The sequence below is a fragment of the Haemaphysalis longicornis genome, unplaced genomic scaffold, assembly GCF_048455015.1.
Source record: "Haemaphysalis longicornis isolate Haplotype H1 unplaced genomic scaffold, Haemaphysalis longicornis Haplotype H1 scaffold_1, whole genome shotgun sequence".
NCBI lineage: Eukaryota > Metazoa > Arthropoda > Arachnida > Ixodida > Ixodidae > Haemaphysalis > Haemaphysalis longicornis.
In genome coordinates, this window is record NW_027526203.1 from 271546094 (window position 1) to 271569751 (window position 23658).

At 47.7% G+C, this 23658-nt stretch overlaps 1 protein-coding gene across 1 annotated transcript in view; it reads left to right on the forward strand.

The window, feature by feature from the left end:
* LOC144145765 (choline O-acetyltransferase-like) overlaps positions 1 to 23658 on the forward strand; it is a 236133-nt gene that overhangs the window by 80918 nt on the left and 131557 nt on the right. The window contains exon 2 of the mRNA XM_077677493.1: positions 22578 to 22623. Coding sequence (XP_077533619.1) covers positions 22606 to 22623 — 18 coding nt within the window. The 5' untranslated portion in view covers positions 22578 to 22605. The remainder of the gene's footprint in view (positions 1 to 22577; positions 22624 to 23658) is intronic.

Here is a 23658-nt window from a genome sequence, read left to right on the forward strand (position 1 = left end):
ACGGTCGCCCACAATTAAAAAGAACGCGTAGGAGTGAATTCACAGATGTCACTTTGACGTCATAAGCGATTGATAAGCTGGCTACGGCGAAGTAGCCGCCCGTCATCAATTTGCAGCGGTGTCTAACACCGAGCTACATCTTTCAAGAAAGAGTGTCTTGTATGAAAGCTTTCATATGCATCTCACCCACCTCAATGTGCGTGGACATGTTTAGTTGCACTTCCCTGACTGAACAAACATCCAAAGATGCTGCTGCTGGAAAGAGTGAACACAGTCTTCCTTCTGCAACGAAACTGGTCCAATCATCCATGAACGTTAAAAAAATTCAGATTTTACCGCCCCGATGATCAGGCTGACAATACAATCGCCAAAAACAAACGTCGATTTTTCAACACCATAATTCTGCAGTAAACGCAGTCGATAAGAAGATCAATTATTCTTTTAAAGATGGCGACTGTCCCGTTAAATGAAGTCATTCAACCGGCAAGTGTTCCATTTTAATTTAGCAGTCATTAATGCTACGACAATCGGATCGGATAACAGTAGGAACATTGTAATTCGAAGATTAGGAACTAAGGAAATATAGTCCAGAAAGAAAGATTTCCTGGTGGTCTCGTGAAGTAATACGAACAGACTGCGCGGATATGGTGATGACTAGGCGATGAAGTGACGAAACAGACACCTGCTCAGGCCTATTCCTGGGCCGACCAATTTCGCTTGGCCAGAGTAAACACTCTCGTTCAGAAGCAAACACAAGCGCACGAGACATGTATTTCAAACTCTTGTGCGTTTCGCAAACTCCGTTCAAAACGCAATTTTGTCAGGCACGCTATGCGTGCAAGTATGTCACCTAAAATTGAAATACGGGTCTTCCATAAAAAAAAAAAAAAAGTCTCTAAAATCGTGCAACAAAAATAAAACTTCACTTCTTGTAGAGCTAAAGAAAAACTGCAGGCGTATATTGCTCCGTTCCCAGAGAGTACATATCGGACGTGTGGACATCCCAGGGTATACATACATTAATCATCTCTCACGCAGCTATTTCTCCTGGCATTGTTTTCCCTTTTGCTTACGATGTTACACGGCGACCCCAGAGCGAGTAGAAGTAAAGCAGTAGAGGAAAAAAGAACACAAGCAGAAGAAACGAAGAGGCGGCCGGCGTATATGTTGTAGGGTCGGGGCGTACCTCAATCGGATACGGCGCAACCGCGGCTAGCGCCACGCTCCCGCTACCCAGCGTTCCAGTTTCTCTTCGCAGGCGCAAAGGAAGAAGTATAAAAGAGAGCGCAGAAAAGCGGCTTAGCAGTCTGTAAACACAGATATAAGTTAGGCGGCTGCCCCTGCACCCCGTGGCCTTCCTGCAGCCAGGTCTCAATCCAGTGTCGGTCGCCCCCGGTCTCGAGACGTGATCGGACTATGGACGCCCGTTGGCCGCGCGACCGTCGTTCGCTGCAGGGAGACCAGCTCGCGGGCCGAGTAGCGTTACAAAATGAGAGGGAAGCGAACGAGGAGAGCCACACCGTTCGCGTGAGAAGGCCCGGGAAGCGATGCCTGCCCTCTCATATTTATCCCGGCTTAACTTGGTCCTACCTGTTCTGTCCTCAGCATGCTCACGTTTGCCGAGGGGTTCTTTTTATATAACGTCGCTACATTCACATCACCGTAGTGGCTTCCCTGGTTCATTTCCCAGTGACAAGGCTTTTTGCTCTAGGGGGTGTCGGGATACCAGAGAATGAGGCTGGTGGGCTGAAGGAAAAAAAGAATCTGCTGTAAGATTGGGACTTGGACGTCTTGAACCGAGGAAATAAGAGAGTGGAGGTCAGGAAGAAAAGAATTGAATGTCTAATGTGATGCTGACGTTGGCATATAAAGAGACCACCCTGTGGGAGTTTGGGATAACGTAAAGGTACACGCGAGAGCCCAATTTAAACTCGTCATAAACTATATATATATATATATATATATATATATATATATATATATATATATATATATATATATATATATATATATATATATATATATATATATATATATATATATATATATATATATTCTGGAGGTCGTGGGTTCGGATCCCACCTGGCGGGCATTCACTTTCTTTTCGACTCAAAAAATTCTTCATCTCTTTCTATGACCCACCACAACCTCCCCTTTGCTTTCCAAGGTTTTCTTGACTGCCAACCCTTATTTTCTGTCTTATTTTCACGGAGCCCCTCATTTCCCATTTTCTGATTCGCTCTATATATATATATATATATATATATATATATATATATATATATATATATATATATATATATATATATATATATATATATATATATATATATATATATTTGTGTGTGTGTGTGTGTGTCATTACAGATGCATTTATAAACCAGCTTTTATAGAAATCTTATAAAAATAAATGTTATAGCACCCACGTTTGTGTTCGCGTTTCGTTCGCTCCTGAATCGATTCACATGTTCGCATACAAATACACACTTCAAAGCAGTGATTGTTCTCTAATGCACGCAGTAGCTAGTTTCCATTCAAAAGACCTAGAATAGTGTCATTTTGCAGTTTATCTATCTTCGTGCGAGCATAATTGAACTGTTTATTCGCTAAAATACGGCCTGCTACCTCTGACGTGGCCTTTAGGTAGTTTGCTTAAGCTCCCAGTTGTGAGAGATTCGTCCTCATGGCAACAGTGCGATTGCATACCGTTTTACGTAAGAGACACCCGCACTGAGCTTTATCGAAGCTTACGTTGCGCCCCCATATACAGACTGAATTTTTCCCCCGAAATGTTTGTGCGGTGTTGTGAAATGTGCCCCTATGAATTAGTTTGGTTGGTTTCTTGTTCTTTCCCTTATGACCCCTCTGAACCATAATAAAACAAATCAAGATAATCGATAAAAGATGCCGACTTCTGAATAAATTTTAAGTTGTGACATCGAAATATTGATATAATAACGTTGCAGTTGGGGCGATATTCGCAATTATGAAGGAAGGAACCAGATTTTGATGTGGAGTACGCGACGTGAACAGCAGTTAAAAAAAACATAATACCTTCAAGAGGTCTCCCTAATGCAACTTTGTTAAATAAGACGCTGTCATGGCGCACAACCGATGCAATACTTGCAAGAGGGAAAGAAAGAATATTCAATCATAATTCTTCAGTAATTGATATTGATACTTTTATTCGTTTCAAGGTGCGTAATATTCATGGTCTAAAACCTTCCGAAGTGGAAATAATGAAAACGTGTCATAACTTGGGCTTCATACTTGTCTACTTAAACATTAGCCCTTTCCACGCACAAAGTCAACAAATCTTGAGCGTTTATATTACCTCTTCCCGCGTGCTGGTTTAAATTGTCTCTCACAAAAGATATTTCGTCGCTTCGCCATCGCGAATAGCACTTAATTTAAAGGCGGCAATTCACTTCACACACTTTCCATCTCAGCAGCAAATTCCATCACGATTAGCTGCAATTTCCATCTTGGCAGCAGCTGCCATGGGGATGAAGTAAGATGTCCGCGACAGTCCCTGGAACCACACACACACACAAAAATTAGATCGGATTTAAAAACAAAGTTCCAACCAAATACGGTCGCGGCCGATTGACACCCGCGTTTTACGCACGTAACGCCGCGCGCGGAAATAGGCGAGTTGGGGGGGGGGGGGGGGGGGGGGGGGGTGAACGGGAGAGGCCGGAGGGAATGAAGCGGGGTGACTGAGAGAGGGAAACGTGCGGGAGGCGCACTCTGCATGACCGGCCGGTAACTCATCAGCGGCGCCAAAATGGGTGAAAAGGGGAAAAGAGGTTCTCTTCGGGTGCCGTAAAGCCTCCGCAACGTCCCCGCGATCGGCGATACCAGCTCACGCAACTCTCAAGGCGGAGCGCGTCGGTCGGCCGCCATTTCCGGCCGCTTTATGGAACGGTGGCGCGCACGACCTCGCACCGCGCAAGGGCGCAATTTACCCCACACTCCTCCCCGCACACAAGATGAGAAGGGGGGGCAAAAAAGGTAGGACGTCGAGTTGGGAGGAGAGAGGAACGAAATAAAAGAGAACTAGGTTCGAGCTTGGAAGGCGAGTAGTGTTCCCTTCATCGATCTACAAATTGGCTCATGAATTGGCAATGAGCTTCCACACTGCTCCCCACCCCCTCTTCCTCATCTCCTCCTTTCCACTTGAACCCTTGCCACCTCCTCTTCTTGCTGACGGGATGGAAAACCGAGTAGCCACCACGGACTTTCCCCTTCCCCCCACCATTTTTTTTTCGTTGTTGTTGTTGTTGTCTGGTTTGCGTGTTTCTACCCTCTTTTCTGCGGTCTAATGTAAAAATGCGAATTTTTTAAAAGCCTAGCCTGAAACAGGCGTCGCCTTGGAATGGGAATCCGGGACGATCGTTCGGAGCGTAGCGGAGAGTTGCCTGCATTTATTGGTGCGAGCGTTCCTTGCGTGTCTGCGGTCCACTGAGGCGGCCTGAAAGCGAGCCACTACGCTCGTCCGGACTCGCTGCGGGGAGTCTGTGTGCGAGGAAAGGGAATAGCTCGCGGCGTAGGGAAACAGAATCACGTGACAGAGAAAAGACGGCGGGAAAACAGCGGATGGTATTTTCGGGTGGGACCGGAAACCGCTGTGTAAAAACAGACCTTTATGCGGTGTTATTTCACGATGCCTGAGCGCAGAAACAATTGGACGCAGAGACGAAGGTGATTTGCATTCCACTTACGGGAGCACTAAAAAAATACCTGTCAAGAAATACTAAACGGGCAGTGTAGACAGAAGCTTACACAAGGGAAGACAACCTTAATGTGATACAGCGGACATTCCTGCCCCAAGGGCTGCAATAACGAACAGTGAGATTAAAAGAAAACAAGTTGGTATAAATATGTACGCTTATTATGGAAAACATGGATGTGATAAACCAACAAAGGCGCGTATTCCCACTAAACCTTAAGTGCAAAGCGGCGACGGTTTGCCTAATTTTCCTACGAGATTTAACCAACAAGGAATTCGAGAAAAGTTTCCTCGGAACACGATACGCGAAACTAACCTCAACGTTTGTAAGAGTGTCATTCCCTGCTAGTGATAGGTTTGTGTCCAAGCCGATAGACAGCTGTATTGTTTACGAGCACAGCAGTTCAAGCGAGCGGTTCAGTGGCGATGTGTTGGCTTTGTTTTGTGCTGTATGGCGTTGCTATGACACCTCATTTTTTGTTTGTGCTAAATATGAAAGCAGGGAAAATAAAACTTGTAGGTACATTCAGTGGACCGCTACAGTAGTCACATTGCCGTTAAAAAGCTCCTGCAACAATTATTTTCATTTTTTTTTTCAGCACTTCAGCCCCATTTCGAATATGATAAATAATCGCATCCAGAGATTAGGGGTCCTAAAAATACCCTATTCAAATATTGCTGTTCTGAGCACATCAGACAACTTTGAGGCTCGCTCAAAAATTCTTCTGCCCTTCTGGCGTTCTTCAAACTTGGGCCTTTATTTTGCGCTTATGTGGCGTCACACGAGCAGTATTGTTACTATTGGTTCGCTTCCTTTCAGTAGCGAGAATAAAAGCATTAGATAGCCGTTTTTAAGAAAAACTCAACAAAACCGTAATCATGTCTCACGTCAAGGCCTGTGGCCCTACCAATATGACTGCGACGGGAGTGAGGTCGGAGTCGCCAGGCCAGCGGGCTGAAACTCTATCTCAACACGCCGCTCTGTTGGCTGTGTGGCACTCCGAATTTCAGTCGTTTAGAAAACCCGACAAATTAGGACGGCAAGCTCTTCATGATGTCGAGGCTGTGGCTAGGAAGGAACGGCACAGCATTCCCACAAACTCACTCATGGCGTCGTCATAAACATTTTGGCGTTTGTACTATGAGAGAATTCGAGAACAGTATCGTCAGGCACGCATGCCGATAAGCTGAAAGGCGGGAAAATAGATCCGCTACACCTCATGAGAACTGAAACTGGAACGCACGGTAATTGGCGCCGAAAAAAATTGCGGGAAAAGTGTTAAGCGAGTAGCGTTGCGCATTGCGAACTTTTTACGTATGCAACGCAACTGCTTATATCAACTTGCCACAACTATTTTTTTCACACTGCGATGTTTTCCCTTTTATAAAACACTACTGTACTCTTGATGCACATTCCTTGCCATTCATGGCGCGCGTAAAGGCATATTTTATTCAGCAGTTCTTTCCTTTGGGCCCGCGTCTTCTTCCGCCGCTTTATTTGAGTTTCTGCCATGACTTGAGCCCCTGGAAATGATTTGCCTACCGTGCTTTGGTTCACTTGCTCTTCTGACTGTATCACCACTTTCATGCCCACTACCACGTCAGAAAAAAGTGAGCGCTCGTACCACAGCCCCTGGCCATATTTATCACGCCATTTCACGTTTGTTGCAGGCCCATGGTACTGAACGTTTCAATGTCAATGCCTTTCGGTTTTTAATTCCAGGCATTCTTCACGATTTCGCGAAACAGCCAGAAGGCGCCAAAGAAAAAAAAAAGTACATTCAGCAGCGTTAATGTTGGGAATCGAAGTCACGTCTTGCGAATCGGAAAAGGGAGCACTAACTATTGAAGCAGTCCCGGCAGACTACTCTCAAGCACTCGGAGTAATGTCGGGCGCACCTGCAGTGTGTTGAACGTCTTCGTGGTGTAGACGCTCTCGTCAAGCGCGACGGTGCTGGATGTAGCACCGCGTACTATTAAACGCGCAGGTGTAGTGCTCAGCCGGTCACATAATATGTCTAATGTGCAAGTCTTGAGTTATGCGATTGGAATTATTGGCTTACTTAACCCATTTTTGCGGAATAGTCAGTGCCTGTGTCTAGCCACATTCCTCGCCAAATCCGGGGTGGCGTGCGGTATGATTTCCACCCCAGAACCAGTGTGGCGGGTGTTTCTGAATGATTTTTAACTTCTCTTCATTAAAGCTATACGCACGCACACAAGCACAAAAGTTACAGCTTGATTTTCATATCGCGCGTGTCACTTGAAACAAGATAAGAGCTGCACAAACCTTATTCACAACGTTTGTCCGAGGAGGCTTGTACTCAGTCGGCCAATTTAAGGGAGCCCCCAAGATGAGTGAGCATGAGCAAAGGAAAAATCGGCAATTACCTTAAATGCAGACTTACTGCTGCAACGAGCAACCACACAGAATATATAAACACTCGCAATTGAATGAACGTTCCTCGCAGTCTGCGGTAGTCGTATGGCCTCGTTTCACGGTCAGGTAAACATTTTTTCTTTGCGAGAGTTCTATTTTTGAAGCACTGCCAAAGACTTGACACTGGTGCTCCTACAACTTTCCGAAACTTCACCACAGCCGACCATGCACGTTTAATACACACACGCAAAAAAAGTAGTTAGAACAAAGCTACAGAGGACGTATTGCTACCCTGAGGTGGGAGGCCGGATAGCCGAGAAGAAACAGAGTTTGAAGAAATCCAGGCAAAGACAAGCGGAAGAAACGGGAGAGAAAAACGCGGAGCAGGTGGCCGTCAGAAGCCCGAGAATGGGGAAAGAGAGGGTTTTAAGGACAGCGAATTCAGTGGAGAACGAGGAGTTGGACGATAAGACCGGGCGAAAAGAAAGCCGAATTTTGTAAAAAGGGGAAGGGAGTGCAAGGGTGGCAAGAGATGAAGAGGACAAGTTGCACGCTGGGGGATATGACGCAGAAGACACCGAAAGGAAGGAACGGGGAAAGGGGCAAAACATAGATCCCGTCCGGGGAGCAGGTGCCGGGATTCCCACGTCCTCCCCTGCCTTTCCCTCGTCGAACGCCCACGAGCGATTCAATTCTTCATGGCCCCTGCCTCGTCGCCCCCACCCTTCCTTCCCTCTTAGCCTCTCCCCTGTTCTAGCTGCTGAGTCCCACCCTAACATAAAAGAAAGAAGGGGGTAGAATAACGACAGGGCGAACGGGAGGCACTGCGCATGCGCCTCGCGTGCTCAGCGTGCGCCGGATGCAGGCGGTTTCTCCTTTCCCGTTGCGTGATAAAGACTGGCAGTGCGAGGCATACACTGCAGTAGGAGCAGCAGAAAGACAGAAGGGAATAGGAAGAAATTGTTGAAAGCATAATACAGAATAAAAATAAATCCCGCAACCAAAATGGGGTTCAGCGAAGGCAATGGGGATGTAGCGCGCTGGCTCGACAGCAATAAATATGCACCCGAGCTGGTTGAAGCGTGCGTGCGCGGGTGAAATGAATGAATTGACGTTTCTTGCCGAGGTACACGCTGTAGTGGAGCGAACGCCAATGAAATGCAGCAGCCAAGAAGGGAATCGCGACTGCTTTAATAAATTTCTCTCCGACGCAACCTATTGCACGTCCTCTTACGCCACCACTTCAAAATAAAGATAAAAAGAAACAGCATGACGCAATAAGAAGGCATAAAAATGGTTTATATCTGCCATAGACTGGAAATTCACTGTACCTAGGAGTCGCCTAACGAACAGCGGCGCCTGGCCATATCTTTCGCCTGCCATATTTATTGTTAACCGGGGACAGTGAACAGCCAATAAAAGAAAATTCCCCCTTCTCCGAGAGAAACTCAATGGCCACCATCAGCGACATTGTTATGCAAAGGGACGCACACGCTGAATATCGAAACAGGATGCGGCCGATATGCAAGACGCAACATTTTGTTTCCTGTTAAAACGTAACACACTCATTTTACATAGAGTAGTGCCGCAAACTTGGAGCTCTTTCATGGTCTTGAAGTCGAGATTTGGGAGTAAATGACTGCATAACGTTTTAAACAATTTTTCCCACCGTGTAGTTAACATTGTACCGCGCACTGAAGATGATCATCGGAACTTTCTGGCCCCATTTTTACCGCAAACAGCGTTGTCCGATATGAGAAATCCAAAAGTGGTAGAAAAAAGAACGGTACGTGTTACTTCCTAGCACGTCCAACCCGGAAATTGGGAATAACAATCCGTTTTCCTTACTGGTGGAGCACACAATTCTGAAGACCAGTTTTAGTAATGTGGAGTTCATTTACAAGAATTATCTGTCTATTATATCCCCTTTTTAACCTCTTTAAACGTGTCAGGTGTGCTGCGAATATTATGACTCACAGCGAGAAAGTACAGCCGATGCTAAAAGTGCATCAGACACATGGATCAGCAAAGCTGTGACACGCTGCCCCAAAACGTCATACAAACACGAATAACCGTCTGGACTAGTAGCGGCGTCAATCTAAACGTCGCGTGCTCTGGCGGTGAACAAACGCGAGAGCGGAACCCGCACGCGTGTCCGTGGAACCAAGGACCTGCGAAACGCGCGTGTGTTTGGCAGGTAGCTCGCGGACACACACACACAGGACACTCGGTTTGGCTTTGACTTGTCTCGGCTGATTTGCCGTCCGGCTTTTCCTTTAGCCCACCGAGTCCCGAGGCATCAGACTCTGGCAAACGTGGCGGGAGAGGCCAATTAGGCAGCGAGAGGCTTGCTTTCGCTCCCGCCAAAGAGGGGGGAGCTCGCATCCTCGTCTGCGCGGACCGCCGTGTCCCTCTTCTTCCCGTCCGAGCCCTTCTTGCTTAGGTGGGAAGGGTTTCGCTTTGTGTTTGGCCTCTCATACCTTAGCACCGACGGCCCGCCCGGATTGTTCGGGGAAGGATCCCGCAGAGGCTGGCTTATTCTGCGAGTGGCTTGGGGGGCTAATCCGGACTAACAAGGCCGCCATTGGTTTTGTCTTTTTCGTCTCCTGTCTCTCGCGTAGCCGGGAATCAGCGGCCGCGGGGAGTCGTTCGTGTGTCGTAAGAGAATGGTGCAGGGTATGGCGAAGGCAACCAGGAATGATGACGTGCACGGGGACAATTAGGCCGGCCAGCGGGCTTCGGCACAGATTTCTGCCCTCTGCCTCGCAGGTGCGTGACCAGTCACGGCCGAACGAAAAACGTTTGACGCGGCAGCCTAACATTTTGGGGGGGAATCGTGTCGCACGTTCGGCGCGTCTGCATGATTTCTGAGATGATCCGTTCAACGATGAAAAGTCACCGCCGTATTCAGGGGACCTTTCGCCGCTATTTAAAGGTGCCAAATAGCCACTTCTTTTTTGCTCCCATAGCTTTCATCGCTGTGCGGCAAGAGGGAACTGAGTGCATATATGTGTAACTTGTGCTCTTTTCATCCCCAGCGTTCTGGCTAAAACTTCCGACCTCTCAGGAACCTAGCTAAACCACATCAGGAAAGTGATATTTGACATAACGCATGAAGGCAACGTGGAGATGAAAACTCTAAAAGGAGTTTTCAGGATTCTGAATATTTTTTTTTTTTGTAATTCGCTGTAAAATCTTACTCCCTATGCATTTGTATGGGATAGTTTCCATGGCTGTGGAGCTTAGTCGCGCAACGTGCTAGACTTGAAACTGCACAAACCAAGTTTTCACCTCCAATATTAGCTGCGGGAAAATATTCTTCATTTCGCTAAATAACTACAGAGTAATCACTGTTGAAAGGACTGTCATGAGCGGGAAAGCTCCACATGAATAATCGTAAAGCCTGTTACCATACTCTCAGTCCACATGAAGAGACTCCTTTTGACTGTGACTAAGGTTGAGGTGGCGCGGCTAGCCATCCCTTCTTCCTTTATCTTTTGTTGTTCATGCATGCATTAAAAAACACAATCTTTGTTACTTCTAATACCTCGGACTATGGTAGTTTACACTATTTGTTCCTGGCCGTTCTCAATACTCATTACCTTCGTTTAACAAATTACGCCGTCAAAAAACCCGACAAAAATTTATGTTGCACTACAGAAATGCCTGCTGTACAACAAGAATATCTGTCGTAGAACAGGGATCTCTGTTAAGACTAGAGGTTGGTTTGTTGTGCGACGGAAATCTCTGTTGACGAACTACTGAATGTCTGTCGAACGACAGATGTTTCTGTTTTATCTACGACAGAATGTCCCATTCCGTTACAAGGTAATCCTGTCGTATTTTCTGTTGTGTTTTTTGGCTGGTAAGACCCCCCTAGCAATGCACTTTTTTGCACATATATTACTTAAATGCTTTAATTTCACGGGTGGAGAAAGGCGGCGAGCTAAACTCTGCATTGGGTGCTTGACCACGCCCTTCTAAATGTCGTAGAGCAAACCAACCGGAATATCACCACTGTAATTTGAGCCTCTATATATTCGTATCTGCCCGTTTCACCTTTATTTTTTGGCTGTCTTCCCTCGCTATCCTCTTTCATTGAGGCTTTCAGTCCCTTTTAACAATTGCCACACAAACTCTTCATGCAGTGGCAAATTGCGGTCCCAGATTTGCAGTGGCAAATTGCAGTGGCAAACTGCAGTCCCAAATTTTACCTTGACAAAGTAGCACCTTCCTTCGGGCTCATCGGCATTATCGAGACGCAAGCGCCGACAGCAGACAGCAGGTAATGCAAAGAAAGCTACAGAGCACTGTGCCGAAAACCGAGCTCGTTTGTGTGCGCATAAGCCCGTGTCGTCTCCATCATTGTCCATTCTCGGCTCCTTGGTCTTATGTCTCGCTTTCTTTCGCTGCTTCGCTCATCTAATCGGAGGCAGCGAGCCTGTCGCTGGGCCTGTTGTGTTTGTTTTTGTTTTTTTTTTAGTAGGAAAAATGTGCAAAACAACCTTGCTTGATGCATAGAAAAAATTGACCTGACACCAATAAAAGGCTCTTTTCGAATGGGTAACCCAGAATTGGCCTTGTCCCGTTACCTTCAGAACCAAGGCTTCATGAAGCCGAGCTAGCAGGGCTTCGAAGTGGTAGTCGCAAAAAAAAAAAGATGAAGAAGTTGGGACATGCAACTAGGACCTGCGACACTGTAGGGAGATGCGCGGCCCGAAGAACATGGCAGGCAAGAAAGTTGGGTACAAAACTACTCGATGTTTATAAAAAAAGGTCGAGACTTCATTTTTTTGCAAAAAGAAACACAGACATGCACAATTATGCCCTCTCCTCTCGGTTGTGGGTAGAAAAGAGGCGCGTTATGATATACTGTCGCATCGACATGCACGAATTGAAACGCCTTTAGAGGCGCACAATTAACCTTAAAATCTTTGTGGGTCCTCGAGTGATGCCAGCGTGAACATTTTAAGTTAAGACTTACGAATAAAACTCATTATTTAAAAGTTCTCGGTATCGAACCCTGAATCTACCAGTTCCGAAGCGGGAGTTATAGCCATTTGGTGGCATGAATTTATGATTTTACGCGCAAGTGTTATAGGTGTTAAAAGTTCCAGAAGGTAGAAAAGTAATTTAGCTTGGTTAGATACATTTTTCTTGGTCCGAAAATGACGCTTTTTTTCTTAACCTGAACTACAAAATTAGCCCGTTTTAAGGTGAATATGGAGAGTCCTTTAGCATTTTTTTTTTTATTGTGGAAGCACTCCTGCTCTACCTCCATGAATTTCACCGCTGTAACATGGAGCCTTAACAACATAATCACGTTGCTAAGGGGTCAGCCGAACTGCTGGCGGTGCAGCGGGAGGGTATGCGCCGACTTGACGATAGGCCGGGCGTTAAGATTTGTGGTCTAACGTCGTCAAATGGAATCCGCAACTCGACGTAGAATAAGTTTGATGTTGCTTGGTGCGTCATTAAGCTCGCCTTTAGGGCTTCTAAACGTTAAACCTAAACATCCGCATAACAAGGACGATTGACCACGGCTCTTAGTTATAGTAACGGAGACAAGAAGGAAAATACGCAAAGTTAAACAGAGGCGCTCACACCTACATACCAGTCCCCAGAAGCGTAGATGCCCTCCGCAACTCGAATCAAGCTAGCCGACAGTGGCATAACCCCGCCGAGGTGTAGTCGGCCACATTTATAAAACGGCTAATAAACTCAACCATTTCACTCGGTCAAGATGATAAATAAATAAATAAATAAATAAATAAATAAAATCAGCACTTATGTCCTTCCTCAAATCTATCTATCTATCTATCTATCTATCTATCTATCTATCTATCTATCTATCTATCTATCTATCTATCTATCTATCTATCTATCTATCTTTCTTTCTTTCTTTCTTTCTTTCTTTCTTTCTTATCTTATTCCCCCTTTTCTTTCTCTCGCTCTCTTCGGTGAAAGGCTCGTCGTCCCCTGAATTCACTCCAGCTCGGGCTAACGAGAAGAAAAACTCGTACCCGCGTTAGAGAAAGGGCGCAAAATAAACTCGCTGTCGTATGGGGGAACACGCAAATAAAGGAAAGAGCAGGGGAAAGAGGCGCAGGGGGTGCAGCGTTTCATCGCCGCAATGGAACCGCCGCGCTGCCGCCGCACGGCGACCAACTCGCTTCAGTGAAGGGATGCCGCCGTGGTACGTACGCACGTGTCCCCTCCCCCCAGTCCGCTTCGCGCCGCAACTGCCGCCATACTGGCGAGCTGTAAGAGGCCGGGAGAGCTGGGATAGGGGAGAAGGAAAAGCCGCAACTAAATCGAGGCAGCGGCAAGGAGAATGGAAGAGCGAGACGAGGGAGCGAAACAAAGGCAGGAGGAGGAAGGACTAATCTGGACCGCCGGCAATAACACTTGACGCTGGTGCGCCCATAGAAAGGCGCTTTACGAGCGCCGTGTTCCAGCACCTCGCTGGTCCGCGAAACGACGAGACTCGAAACGACGAGCCCGCATGCTCTGCGCGGCTTAGAAAAGCGAGGGGCACGAGGAGGAGGTGCTGCTCGTTTCCTACGGCTTCCAGAATGGAGGAACGAACCCGCAGAAACCGAATGAACGGCGAGAAAAGCGAACAAAATAAGGTTGAGACGGGTAGCCGCAGTGGCTGCGGGATACGTACAAATTCCCGGAGGATGGAGGAGCAATGATAGTGCGGGAGAGGGTAACCTAGGTTCGGGACGCAAAATTCTAACTCCCCACGGCCTCCTTCCCTCTCCAAATAAAGAAATAGGAGCGAGCCACATGCGCGTGGACGAAATGGTGGTGAAGTAACCAGAAAGAGAGACAGAAGGAGAATGAAAGAAAGGAAATATCGGCGGGAAAGGGATGCTGAGTTTCGCAGAAAAGCCGTAAAGCTTTGACGTACAGCCATTTCGCCCTCTAGCGTGGTTCCCGCTGTTACACCCCCATAGTATAAGTTCATTTCTGCCCTCTCTGTGCGTCCGTGCATGTGTGCGCGTGTGTGTTCGTATACCGCGCCGACAAGGGGCGAATTAGTTAGATTCGAAGTAGTTGTACACGCTCTGAGGAGGTGTTTGTTCTGCTGAGTATATTAGACGTGGGCTGCTTCCCTGAAAAAAGATTAGGTGAAGGCTGTCGTCAGTGTCGTCGTCGTTAAACGAGTACTGACATGAAATTTCAAAGCTCAAATAACTATGTAAAAAGCTTCCTTTGTACGTGGAGATACCCCTCCGGAAGTTTAAACCGTTCCCCATTCAGTAGAACATATTTTGGGACTGACGTCATGTGCGACTACGGCCGGTCGGGCCGTTCTGGCGCGCGCGCTCACAGACCGGCATCGGCTGTGGTGCGACGAGACCAGTGACGTCAAATGCGCCTTCCCGTCATGGCGGCTGCCTCGGCGTTCGCTTCACCGAAACCGAAACTGACACGAATAAACGGAGCTGTAAGTAATTATTTATGCTGCGTTCGATAATCTAATGTGCCATTCTATAATTAGTGGGTTCGTACGGACCTATAGCCGCGAAAAAAAAAAACGCAACACAAAAATTTCGTGTCAGTACTCCTTTAAATCTGTGTTCGTCTAGAACGTTATCTAAAAATCGCCTCGGTTACCTTGCGCTTCAGCATCACGTGGCATATATGGCTGCCACCGGCGGTCATGGTGAAAAAAAAAAAGCAAAACAAGACGACGTTGTGTTAGCTCCAGTGAATGTGCTCCAGTGAACTTCTGCGTTCTGGAGACCTTTAATGTGCTCCAAAATATCGGCAGACGTGAGTTTTCGTTTTTCGCCTCCATCAGAAAAACAGCCTTCGCAGCCGGGATCGAACCCGCGTGCTTCGGCTCGGCAGCACAACCACTTTCCCACTGAGCCACTGGGAGGGGGGGGGAAGAAGCAAATCTCTAAAGTGGAAAGCGCTCGCCAATTGCTATTCCGTCTTCCCCTTAAATTGTGAATTTCCAATCTCTCTATTTATTGCCTTGACGAGGCCGCATATCAAGAACATTGCATGGTAAAACGGCGACGCGTGCAAGATTTCGTCGTGAATTGTTGTGCAGTCTCCCACTATATACCGCACACGTCACAAGCCAGGCGTTTCCTCCTTGTATGACGCTCCAAATATCAAAACTAATGAAATAATGCGATGTATCTCTGGCTCTGAGAAAAAATACGGTAGCACATTGCGATGCATCGTTATCATTGTCATCGCCATCATCATCATCATAATGCAGTCAGTGTAACCATGACACGCTTCTCTTCATTAGCGTGATGATCGAAGCAAGGAATGATCATGCTCCTTATGAGAAATGCTCTTCTTTGCTCGTGTATACACTGGCTACTCCAGTGCAGCCAGAGTAGCGTCATATGCGTTGGGTTCACTACACAGAGTGAACTCAGTGTAGCCAGTCACCCAACTGAACGAAAATCATGATCCATTCCCTCAAAGGGGACACTCTGAGGAGGGCTGTGTTTGCGTGCGTATGAATTCACACATCGACCGTCATCGTATTCTACATCCTTATTAGTTCCGTTAGTACCATCAAAACTCTAAACACGTCTAAGTGTACTCTAAAAAAGACATCCGTGGTCAATTTTGCTATTCCCACCAGACAAGTACCCATGACGACGTCAGACGCAATGAAGTGCAGGCGAGAAATTTTTGTGCGAAAATGCTATTCGCCGATTTCAACCGATTTCGCGGATGTAGTAACTCGATCAGTCAGTGAAGCCTATCGCGTTTTCCGGTTTATAAGTCGCGTTTGCAAAGGCGGTGCGTGGTAGGAACGGGGCGACGAGGGTATGCGATAGCCCGACGTTAAACCTAACGTCACGCTTTCAGGTCTCATGACGTGAACCGGTGCCCGCAGCTCGGCGCACAATGAGTGCGACGTTGCTTGGCCCGTTGGAATGCTCAGCGTGAAGGTCACCTAACGTTAAGCCTAAACGTAAGACGCTAGGCCTAACATCGGCCGCCATTACAGGGGCCCTTAATAGGTCGCGATTACAAGCGCGCTATCGCTAGATTACGTGTTCTTCTCTTTCATTGTTTGCATGTGAATTCTCGTCATCATTAAAAGGAGTATTGACGTATAACTTATATGACGCAGCTGGTGCTGAAGACTACGGCGCCGCTATTGGCGGGTTCAATCAAAAGTTAGAGCCAATAAGCGCTTCCGAGTCTGGCGGAAGCCACCGGTGGTTTCGGAGGTTATAGAGCGCCGTCTATGCGAACGACACTCTATCACGGCGTATCGTTGTAGGGACGAAAATCGATCGTCGCCATCCGTCACATGAGCTTAGCTGAGTTGGCTGATATAGCGCGTCGTTTACAAAATATGAATAACGCTCAAAAGCATGGAGCATCTCCAGCTGGCAAAAACTCAACACGCGCGACCGCGGCAAACATCTGCCAGCACGCTGGGCAAGGAGCGCGCACGAATCGGCACACAACGCAGCAGCTAAAATGTGTCGCCGCCCGCCAGAGCAGGACTACTGAAAATCAGTTTACAAATGCGTAAAACGGGGTGATAGTGCGGGGAAAGATTGCACGGGAGATCGTCGTCGGTGCGGATTTATAGTGGGGACCAAATAACTGCGGAGATGCTAAGCCTTCTCTGCTCGAACCGGCCTCGGAGGGACCTGTTCGCCACGATCGTTGACAGCGCCGTATGCAATTAAGAAACGCCAACGGGCCGCTACTCGTTGGTTCCATTATTGTCGTGAGCGATCATGCCCCCCCCCCCCTCTCCTGTATGGCCTTCTCATGCTCATTTCCCCTATTCTAGAACGGACGTACCGACGCTTGTAGGGCCGACGCGAAAAGCAGTGCCACGCCGCCAGTAGTAAGCAAAGCATGCGCGTCGGTCGCTAAAAAAAAAATGCGGGACGTACCGCCGACCAGAGCCAATGGCTGAGCGAATTTCTGAGCGCAAGGGCCCTGAAAAATGTCTCTAGGTTGTCTTGATCCGGACTTATCAGCTCGTAGCATCCATAGTGCCTTGAGTATAGCGAGGATAGAGCGCAAGCTTCAGGGCTTACTGCATTCGCAACACTATTTAGGTCCTCTTTAAGGTTGTCAGCCGGTGCTCATTGGAAAAATACACATTGTATTCATTGTCGGTCCTCCGGGTGCGGCTTGACGTCGTGAGACTTCAAAGCGAAACGTTAAGCCCTGATGGGCTTAACGTTTAACCAGCGCCTACCCGGCCAGCGCACACTCGATAGTCGCTGCTGTTATTCTAGCAAAGCGTGACATCCCCACAGAGTAGCTAAAACCTGCAGTGGTGTATTGGACAGCGCTTTACATGCTGAAATGCATACTGTTGTAGCAAGCGTGGCTACCGACGCGGTCGCCAGCAGTGCATGTTGGGGCACGAACCAAGCGATCAGTGAGTCGATCGATCAACTGCTTAGAGCGCAAGTGGTTGGAATGCCAGCGCGAGCAAAACGGCATTCAAAATGCCTTATTATCCCGGTTCAGTCGACCTTGTCCACCTCACATGCAAGCGCGCACAGCCCGCTTCATCGTATGAGAAAGCAAAAAAGAAAAAGCGGCTCTGAGGCCAAGTTTTATTGGCTGTTATGCACCCTGTGGCTTCAAGAATGCGCCGCGCCTCAAAAATATTTGCTCAGAAACGTGAAATATTAGTAGCGCGCGCCCCCATTGCTAGTTAAATAGAGAACGCCTGGGCACGCGAAGAGCAACGCGGAGGAGTGCTCCATCACCAGCCGAACTGCTGGTGGAGCAACGGGAAAGGGGGCGGGGTGCGGGGCGGTTATCCGCCAGCCCGACGTTAGGCCTAACGTTCCGCTTCGATGAAGAGAGGCCAGCACAAGCCGATCCAGGTTTCGCACTGCGCCTGCTTCTGTTCCTCTCTGCCTCGACATCGACTGATTCTACGTCTACAACTCTTTCGACGTCGACTGTGGTGTCTTTAGCAACGGGGTGAAGTTTTGTGGCCGTTCACACAGTACGAAACTGCGGAGAACGCAAAGCTGAACATTGACGAAACTTCATTACATCTCAGCGATGTGGCCCGAGTGTGTGTGGTCAAATAACAAACGAATTTCGCAAACACAACGCAGCGTACCTGTGCTTCCTCTTCCTGGCTCATGAGCAGACTTGGGGCCCTCCACAATTTAGTTAACCATCATCGTAACAGTTAGTTCGCAAGGACTCCTGAGTGGATAGTTATTGAGGCCTTCCTCTCCACCCCACCTGAACTCACTATATACTTTAGACTTCAAAATCTGGGTGGAGAATTATGGTTTGGCGCAGAGGCTGGATTACTTCTTCTCTTCCAATAATACAGCACGAGTGCGGTCGAGGCGCATGTGGTAGGGTGATGAACAAGGCCAGAAGAAAACCGGCTCGTAGTATGAAGGGATCCAAGGAGGTTCGATTAGTCCCATCCCTTTCTGCCATGTTTGATGCTTTTAACAATTTTTTCCTACAATGAATTGACTACGAACTGCCTTTTTTTTTTTTTTTTGATTCAGGCAGCTTGGGTAGGCTTCAACTTGATTCGGCCGCGGCTGCTGCGCGAGTTACTGGCGGGTAGAGAAAGGGGGACAACGCCTGCTTTTTTCGCCGTAGATTCGGACGAGCGCCAACCATACAGGAAACACACAAAAGCCCCACCACGATTGTCCTCGTGAGCCTTGTGGGGGATGCAGCATTAAAATTAATTTTTAATCGCTAGTAGTTTTTGCCCGCGACAGCAGAATGGTTGACATCCAGGGGATTATAACCCTAAAAGCAATAACTGCGGTGCGCTAACCTAATAACTAAACATTGTTTGCAAGACTGTTTTCGATCCTTTGAGAGCCCCACTCACTCGCTTTTCTGTTGGCGTGCTTCTTATACATCTTCTCTACGTTTTGTGGAGCGTCAAACCGCCTGTTGAAACAAAAGCTTTTTCACTGCACAGTTCGTTCCAGCTTCTAGCGGCACATTTCCGCCATTTCCCTGCATTATCTTCTCTTTCTTTTATTTTTGGTCCCTCTCACGTGCCTTCTTCCGAATGGCCACAGTATACGAGGCAGAAATGGATGTCCAGAGTGAAAGACGAACGCGGGTCGTTGGAATAATCCATCGGGGTGTGGGACCGGGGGGGAGGGAGAGCGGACACGGGCGAGACGGCACAATGCGGGTGAACCCCCGGCGAGCCCCGCATGCTGGACGGCGGGGAAACGAGCGAGGTCTCGGCCAGCGGACCATTAATTTGCCTCAGCCCATTTTCCACTAGGGCCACCGCTCTGCCGATGGGCTCGTTTATTCGCGCCTCTGGGGCACGAAACGAGCGCTTAAACGACAATGCGGTAGCCTCTGACCAGGTCTCGGAGCTCAAAGGATGAGGCCACGGCTTAGAATCATTCGGCCGGCTTGAATGGTCCCGTAATGAAGACCGCTTGTTTGTCCCGCCTGCACTAATGGGAAAGTTTCTTTTGCCGCCAGTTTGAAATAGTTGCGCGTAAGAAAACAAACAAGAAATCGGAATGCGGGTTGCTGTGGGATTGTGAACAATTGTGAGAATACTAGTACGAATTGTGAGAATACTACTACGATTTGCGGGACTTGTACAGCGAATACTGCACGTGGCAAAACACTTGTCAGTGCGTCAAAATTAGCTACCGGTTTCCCTACTCGGTGTATGCGGACGAACGTGTACAGTCGACGGGACATTTCAACATAGCCCATGGTCGTAGGTAAATTGATGTAGAAACTTGTGCATACAAACGGCGATATCAATTGAAAGGACACAATCAGGGAACAAAAACGTCCCCAATCCTATTAAGACTAGGCGTACAGAGAATGGAGAGCGCTTGGCGTAAGCATTGCAAAACAAGTCATAAAGTCTTGGGCTCTCACGACGGAATAATTATTGAAAGTTTATTTATATCTTAAGAAGCGCTGCCATTGCAGGTAACATATAGCGTACAGGGTATCAAAACTTGGAACGTGTATGTACGCCTGAGTACAAGCAAAAACCTGTCTGCTCGTACATAGCGCGTGCATACCTGCGTCCCGGCATCTTCATCCACCTCATTATTGTGCGATGACTCGCTCTTCTCGTTGCCGGTGGACGCCGTGAGGAGAGAGGTCACAAATCCGCTTTTCGGGAGAAACAGTGACGGATGTACAAAAAGAGACGCCATAATGGGTGCCTGTATCATGATGCAGGTCTGCTCACGAGTGACAGGAATGTGTCATTTTCTGGAATGAGGAGCGGTCTGTACATTTTCACGGGGGACACTCATGCCAATTCCCTCGAAAGAATGCTTACTTCTTAATTTCTTTTTCTTTGTGTGGAAATGAGCTGCCTCTCGCTAATGCCACTTCATAAATTTAAGATGTCTGTTGTCGGGCCACTCTTGTGCCTCATAAGATCACGAGATCCACTGATTTCCCGACGTTGACTGTTCGGTGTGGTTCGTCTGAATTTTGTGTCTGTGCGTATTTGATTAAAAGACCCCATAGAAGGTCAACTGATCCCCACTGTTTTCTCCACTGCTTCTTCTCGCGGTTCGTTTGATAAGCAGTTATGCACTATTGATATACCATGCACCGAGTGCTATATCGGTAACATGTCGCTCTGGACAAAGAGGCTGTTTGCACATTATATGGTACAAAAGGATTCGAGGCTTTGTTTCCGATCAGTTTACATTTCCGATCAGTTTACATTTGATTTCACTTAATGCACCAGCTGTTGAGCCACCGCGCACCTGCCGTTTCAAGGGAGCCGCGAGACGCCGCCATGACGCGTTACTTGTTTTGCACATGCTTGCCTGCCTCTGCATAAACTCCTCGTCACCCTTCGTCAGTTTAGTTGCGCCACTTTCAGCTGCAGAAGAAGTGACCACTGGGATAGTTGGTAATGCATATGGCGCTGGCCACCCGGGCCCTCTTCACCAGGCTACGCTGGGAGGAGAGGTCGGAGCTGGTCAGCCATGTCCCCCACTGCTCGTATGTAGACGAGAAAAAATTTCACTGTCCCCTAGAACAGACTAAAGCAAGGATGATAAATATTCCGTCACGTATCCGCTGCGTGGATCCATCGCATGTACGGCTTTGTGCCGGGGATAGTGCGGTCTTCCCCGAGTTACTCTTAGGGGCTAAATTGAGGGTAAAGCTGCGCGACCGTCGACCCCGTGAAGGCCGTACTGCATAGCTGTGCGCGACCAGACGGGAGATGATATTACTGCGGAATTAAAGTCAGTACACACCCAGCTAAACACTTGAGCTGAAAGTGTGACTTACAAACCTGGCCGCCTAGCAGCCGTCCCAGCGCCATCTACTGGTTCGCTTGGAACGCTGGTCTTAATCTGACCAGAAATAAAGTGCTTCTCTCTCTCTCTCTCTCTCTCTCTCTCTCTCTCTCTCTCTCTCTCTCTCTCTCTCTCTCTCTCTCTCTCTCTCTCTCTCTCTCTCTCTCTCTCTCTCTCTCTTCTGTTCTGCTGAGAAAACTGCTAAACGGGCGTCACTGTCCAGCTCCAGTGGCCTAGGTGTAAAGTCGTGGGTATTCACGCTGGTGGTCGGGGTTGGAGCCCCAGTGGTTCTACTTTTTTTTAAGACAAACACTTTTTTTTTCGCTCCAACGTGTTCTCTCATGCCAATTCGACGCATTCTTGTCGAAAATGAGGATGGTTAGGTATCTTTTAGGTCTCTTCAGCCTGCCAACACGTTTATTAGTTGTTCAACTCTTCCAGTACGACGCGACAAAGAGGCGAATGGGGGGTGCGTCTACGTGGCCAGGTTTGTCAAATACGCAAGCAGGAATTATCGGCAAATAGCTCTTCCCTTGAAATCTACGTTATCGCTCCGCTTAACAGTATACCAACTAAAAAGCAGTTGTAGCTAGAATGTCTAGGAACTTCTCATAAAAAGTATCGGAGTGCCACCATATCCTTGAAATGTACATTTTAATGTTGCACGGGAGTGGGTATGAGGAGCGGTTTTAAACGATTGCCGCGGGATGTGGGTCACGTGCGTTTCATCATACGGTTGGTAACATATGGGGAACTTTATATTGTAACATGCCTTTTTGGAGGAAGCATCGCATACGACGAGGACAAGAAACCTTGGAGCGCGTGCGGTGATCGCTCGTGGACGACGACAAAGCGAACGCTTTATGCTCGGTTGGGCCATCCGTTTGCTGCGGTACCTTTCATGGTTTCACCATGTTCGAAATACGCGTCGCCTTGTAACAATATAAATCCTTCCGTGGAGGTAGTGGAAGGAGTGGACGGGTCCAGTATACATTCTCTTCATAAGCTGCAACATTACAATGCTCTAACTGATAACCAATTTAGAAGTTTCCCGTTTGCATTTTCTTTTAACCTTAATTGCCTTTGTGTGAGGCAACCTAAATTTAACGTAGGATATAGTCAGTGAGTCGAATGACACATACTAATGGTGCCTGTGCCCTTTCTTTTCAAATTACTTTTCCAGCCAGGGCGGGTCACGCATTTGGGAGGCCATGGCCAGCTCCCAAAAGGTAAGCTTTATACATATACGTACTTACATACAGCTTTAGAGGGAGCGTTCATGTAAAAAGAATAAAAAAAGGTGGTATAATTTCCACGAATACTGGCTGATGTACAGATCAAAGTGTGCCACTGTTATAAAGACCATTTTGTGTTAGAGACTTCGTGTGACCATTGGCGATGCGAACACGGGTGTGTGCCGGCCTGACATGAGGCCTAAAGTTACTCTTTGACCTCTGACGTCGCCGACCGGTGCCCACTAGTCTACATTCAATGAGTTCGATGTTGCTTGGCATGAGGTAAGGGTCAACCTTTCGCCTACGTAACGTTAAGCCTGCATATAGGCGAAACAAGGGGGATCGGGCGGGGCTTTCAGACATTGTAAAGGGTAGAAGAAGAAAAAGACAAAAATTGAAAATGATCATGCTTATTATGAGAAGACACGTGAACTTCGCACGGGCGGCGTCGCCTTCCAAGTCCCGCAGCTACCTCACTCATCGGCGCACCAGACCCCAAGGATCGGAGGCGATATGACGGCGGCCACAATACCGGCATATTCGTTTGGCAATCAGGCACTTACTATTTCGGATCCACGGCATCATAAGGAGCGCTCAGGTGTCCTGGAATTATTTTTACGCTGGTGCTTGCTACCGCTCCGTTCACCTGCCTACTGCCCCCAAAATGACTTTTTTTTCTTTCCATGTTCTTCACCTCCCTTCACCGGAAGAGCTCTGTTGGAATGCCTACAGATTAGTACAGCGGGTGCACCGCAAAACTGGGAAATCATGCTCTAGCCTGAAAACGCAGGCTGACCTTTAGCTAGTACATGGTTGCGTTACGTCGCCCAACGCTGGACTTTGCGATCTGGAGCGAAGAACAAAGGAGGAGACGCTAAAAGCGTCAAGTTAAGAAAATGCACCGCGATGAGAAAATGCACGTTGAATTGAAACTGACCCAGGCAGAGCTACACTCAACTGACCACATCCGATCGGAAACACCGGTAGGCTTCATAGTCATGTTTCCCATCATTGTTGATTCTAGTAAAA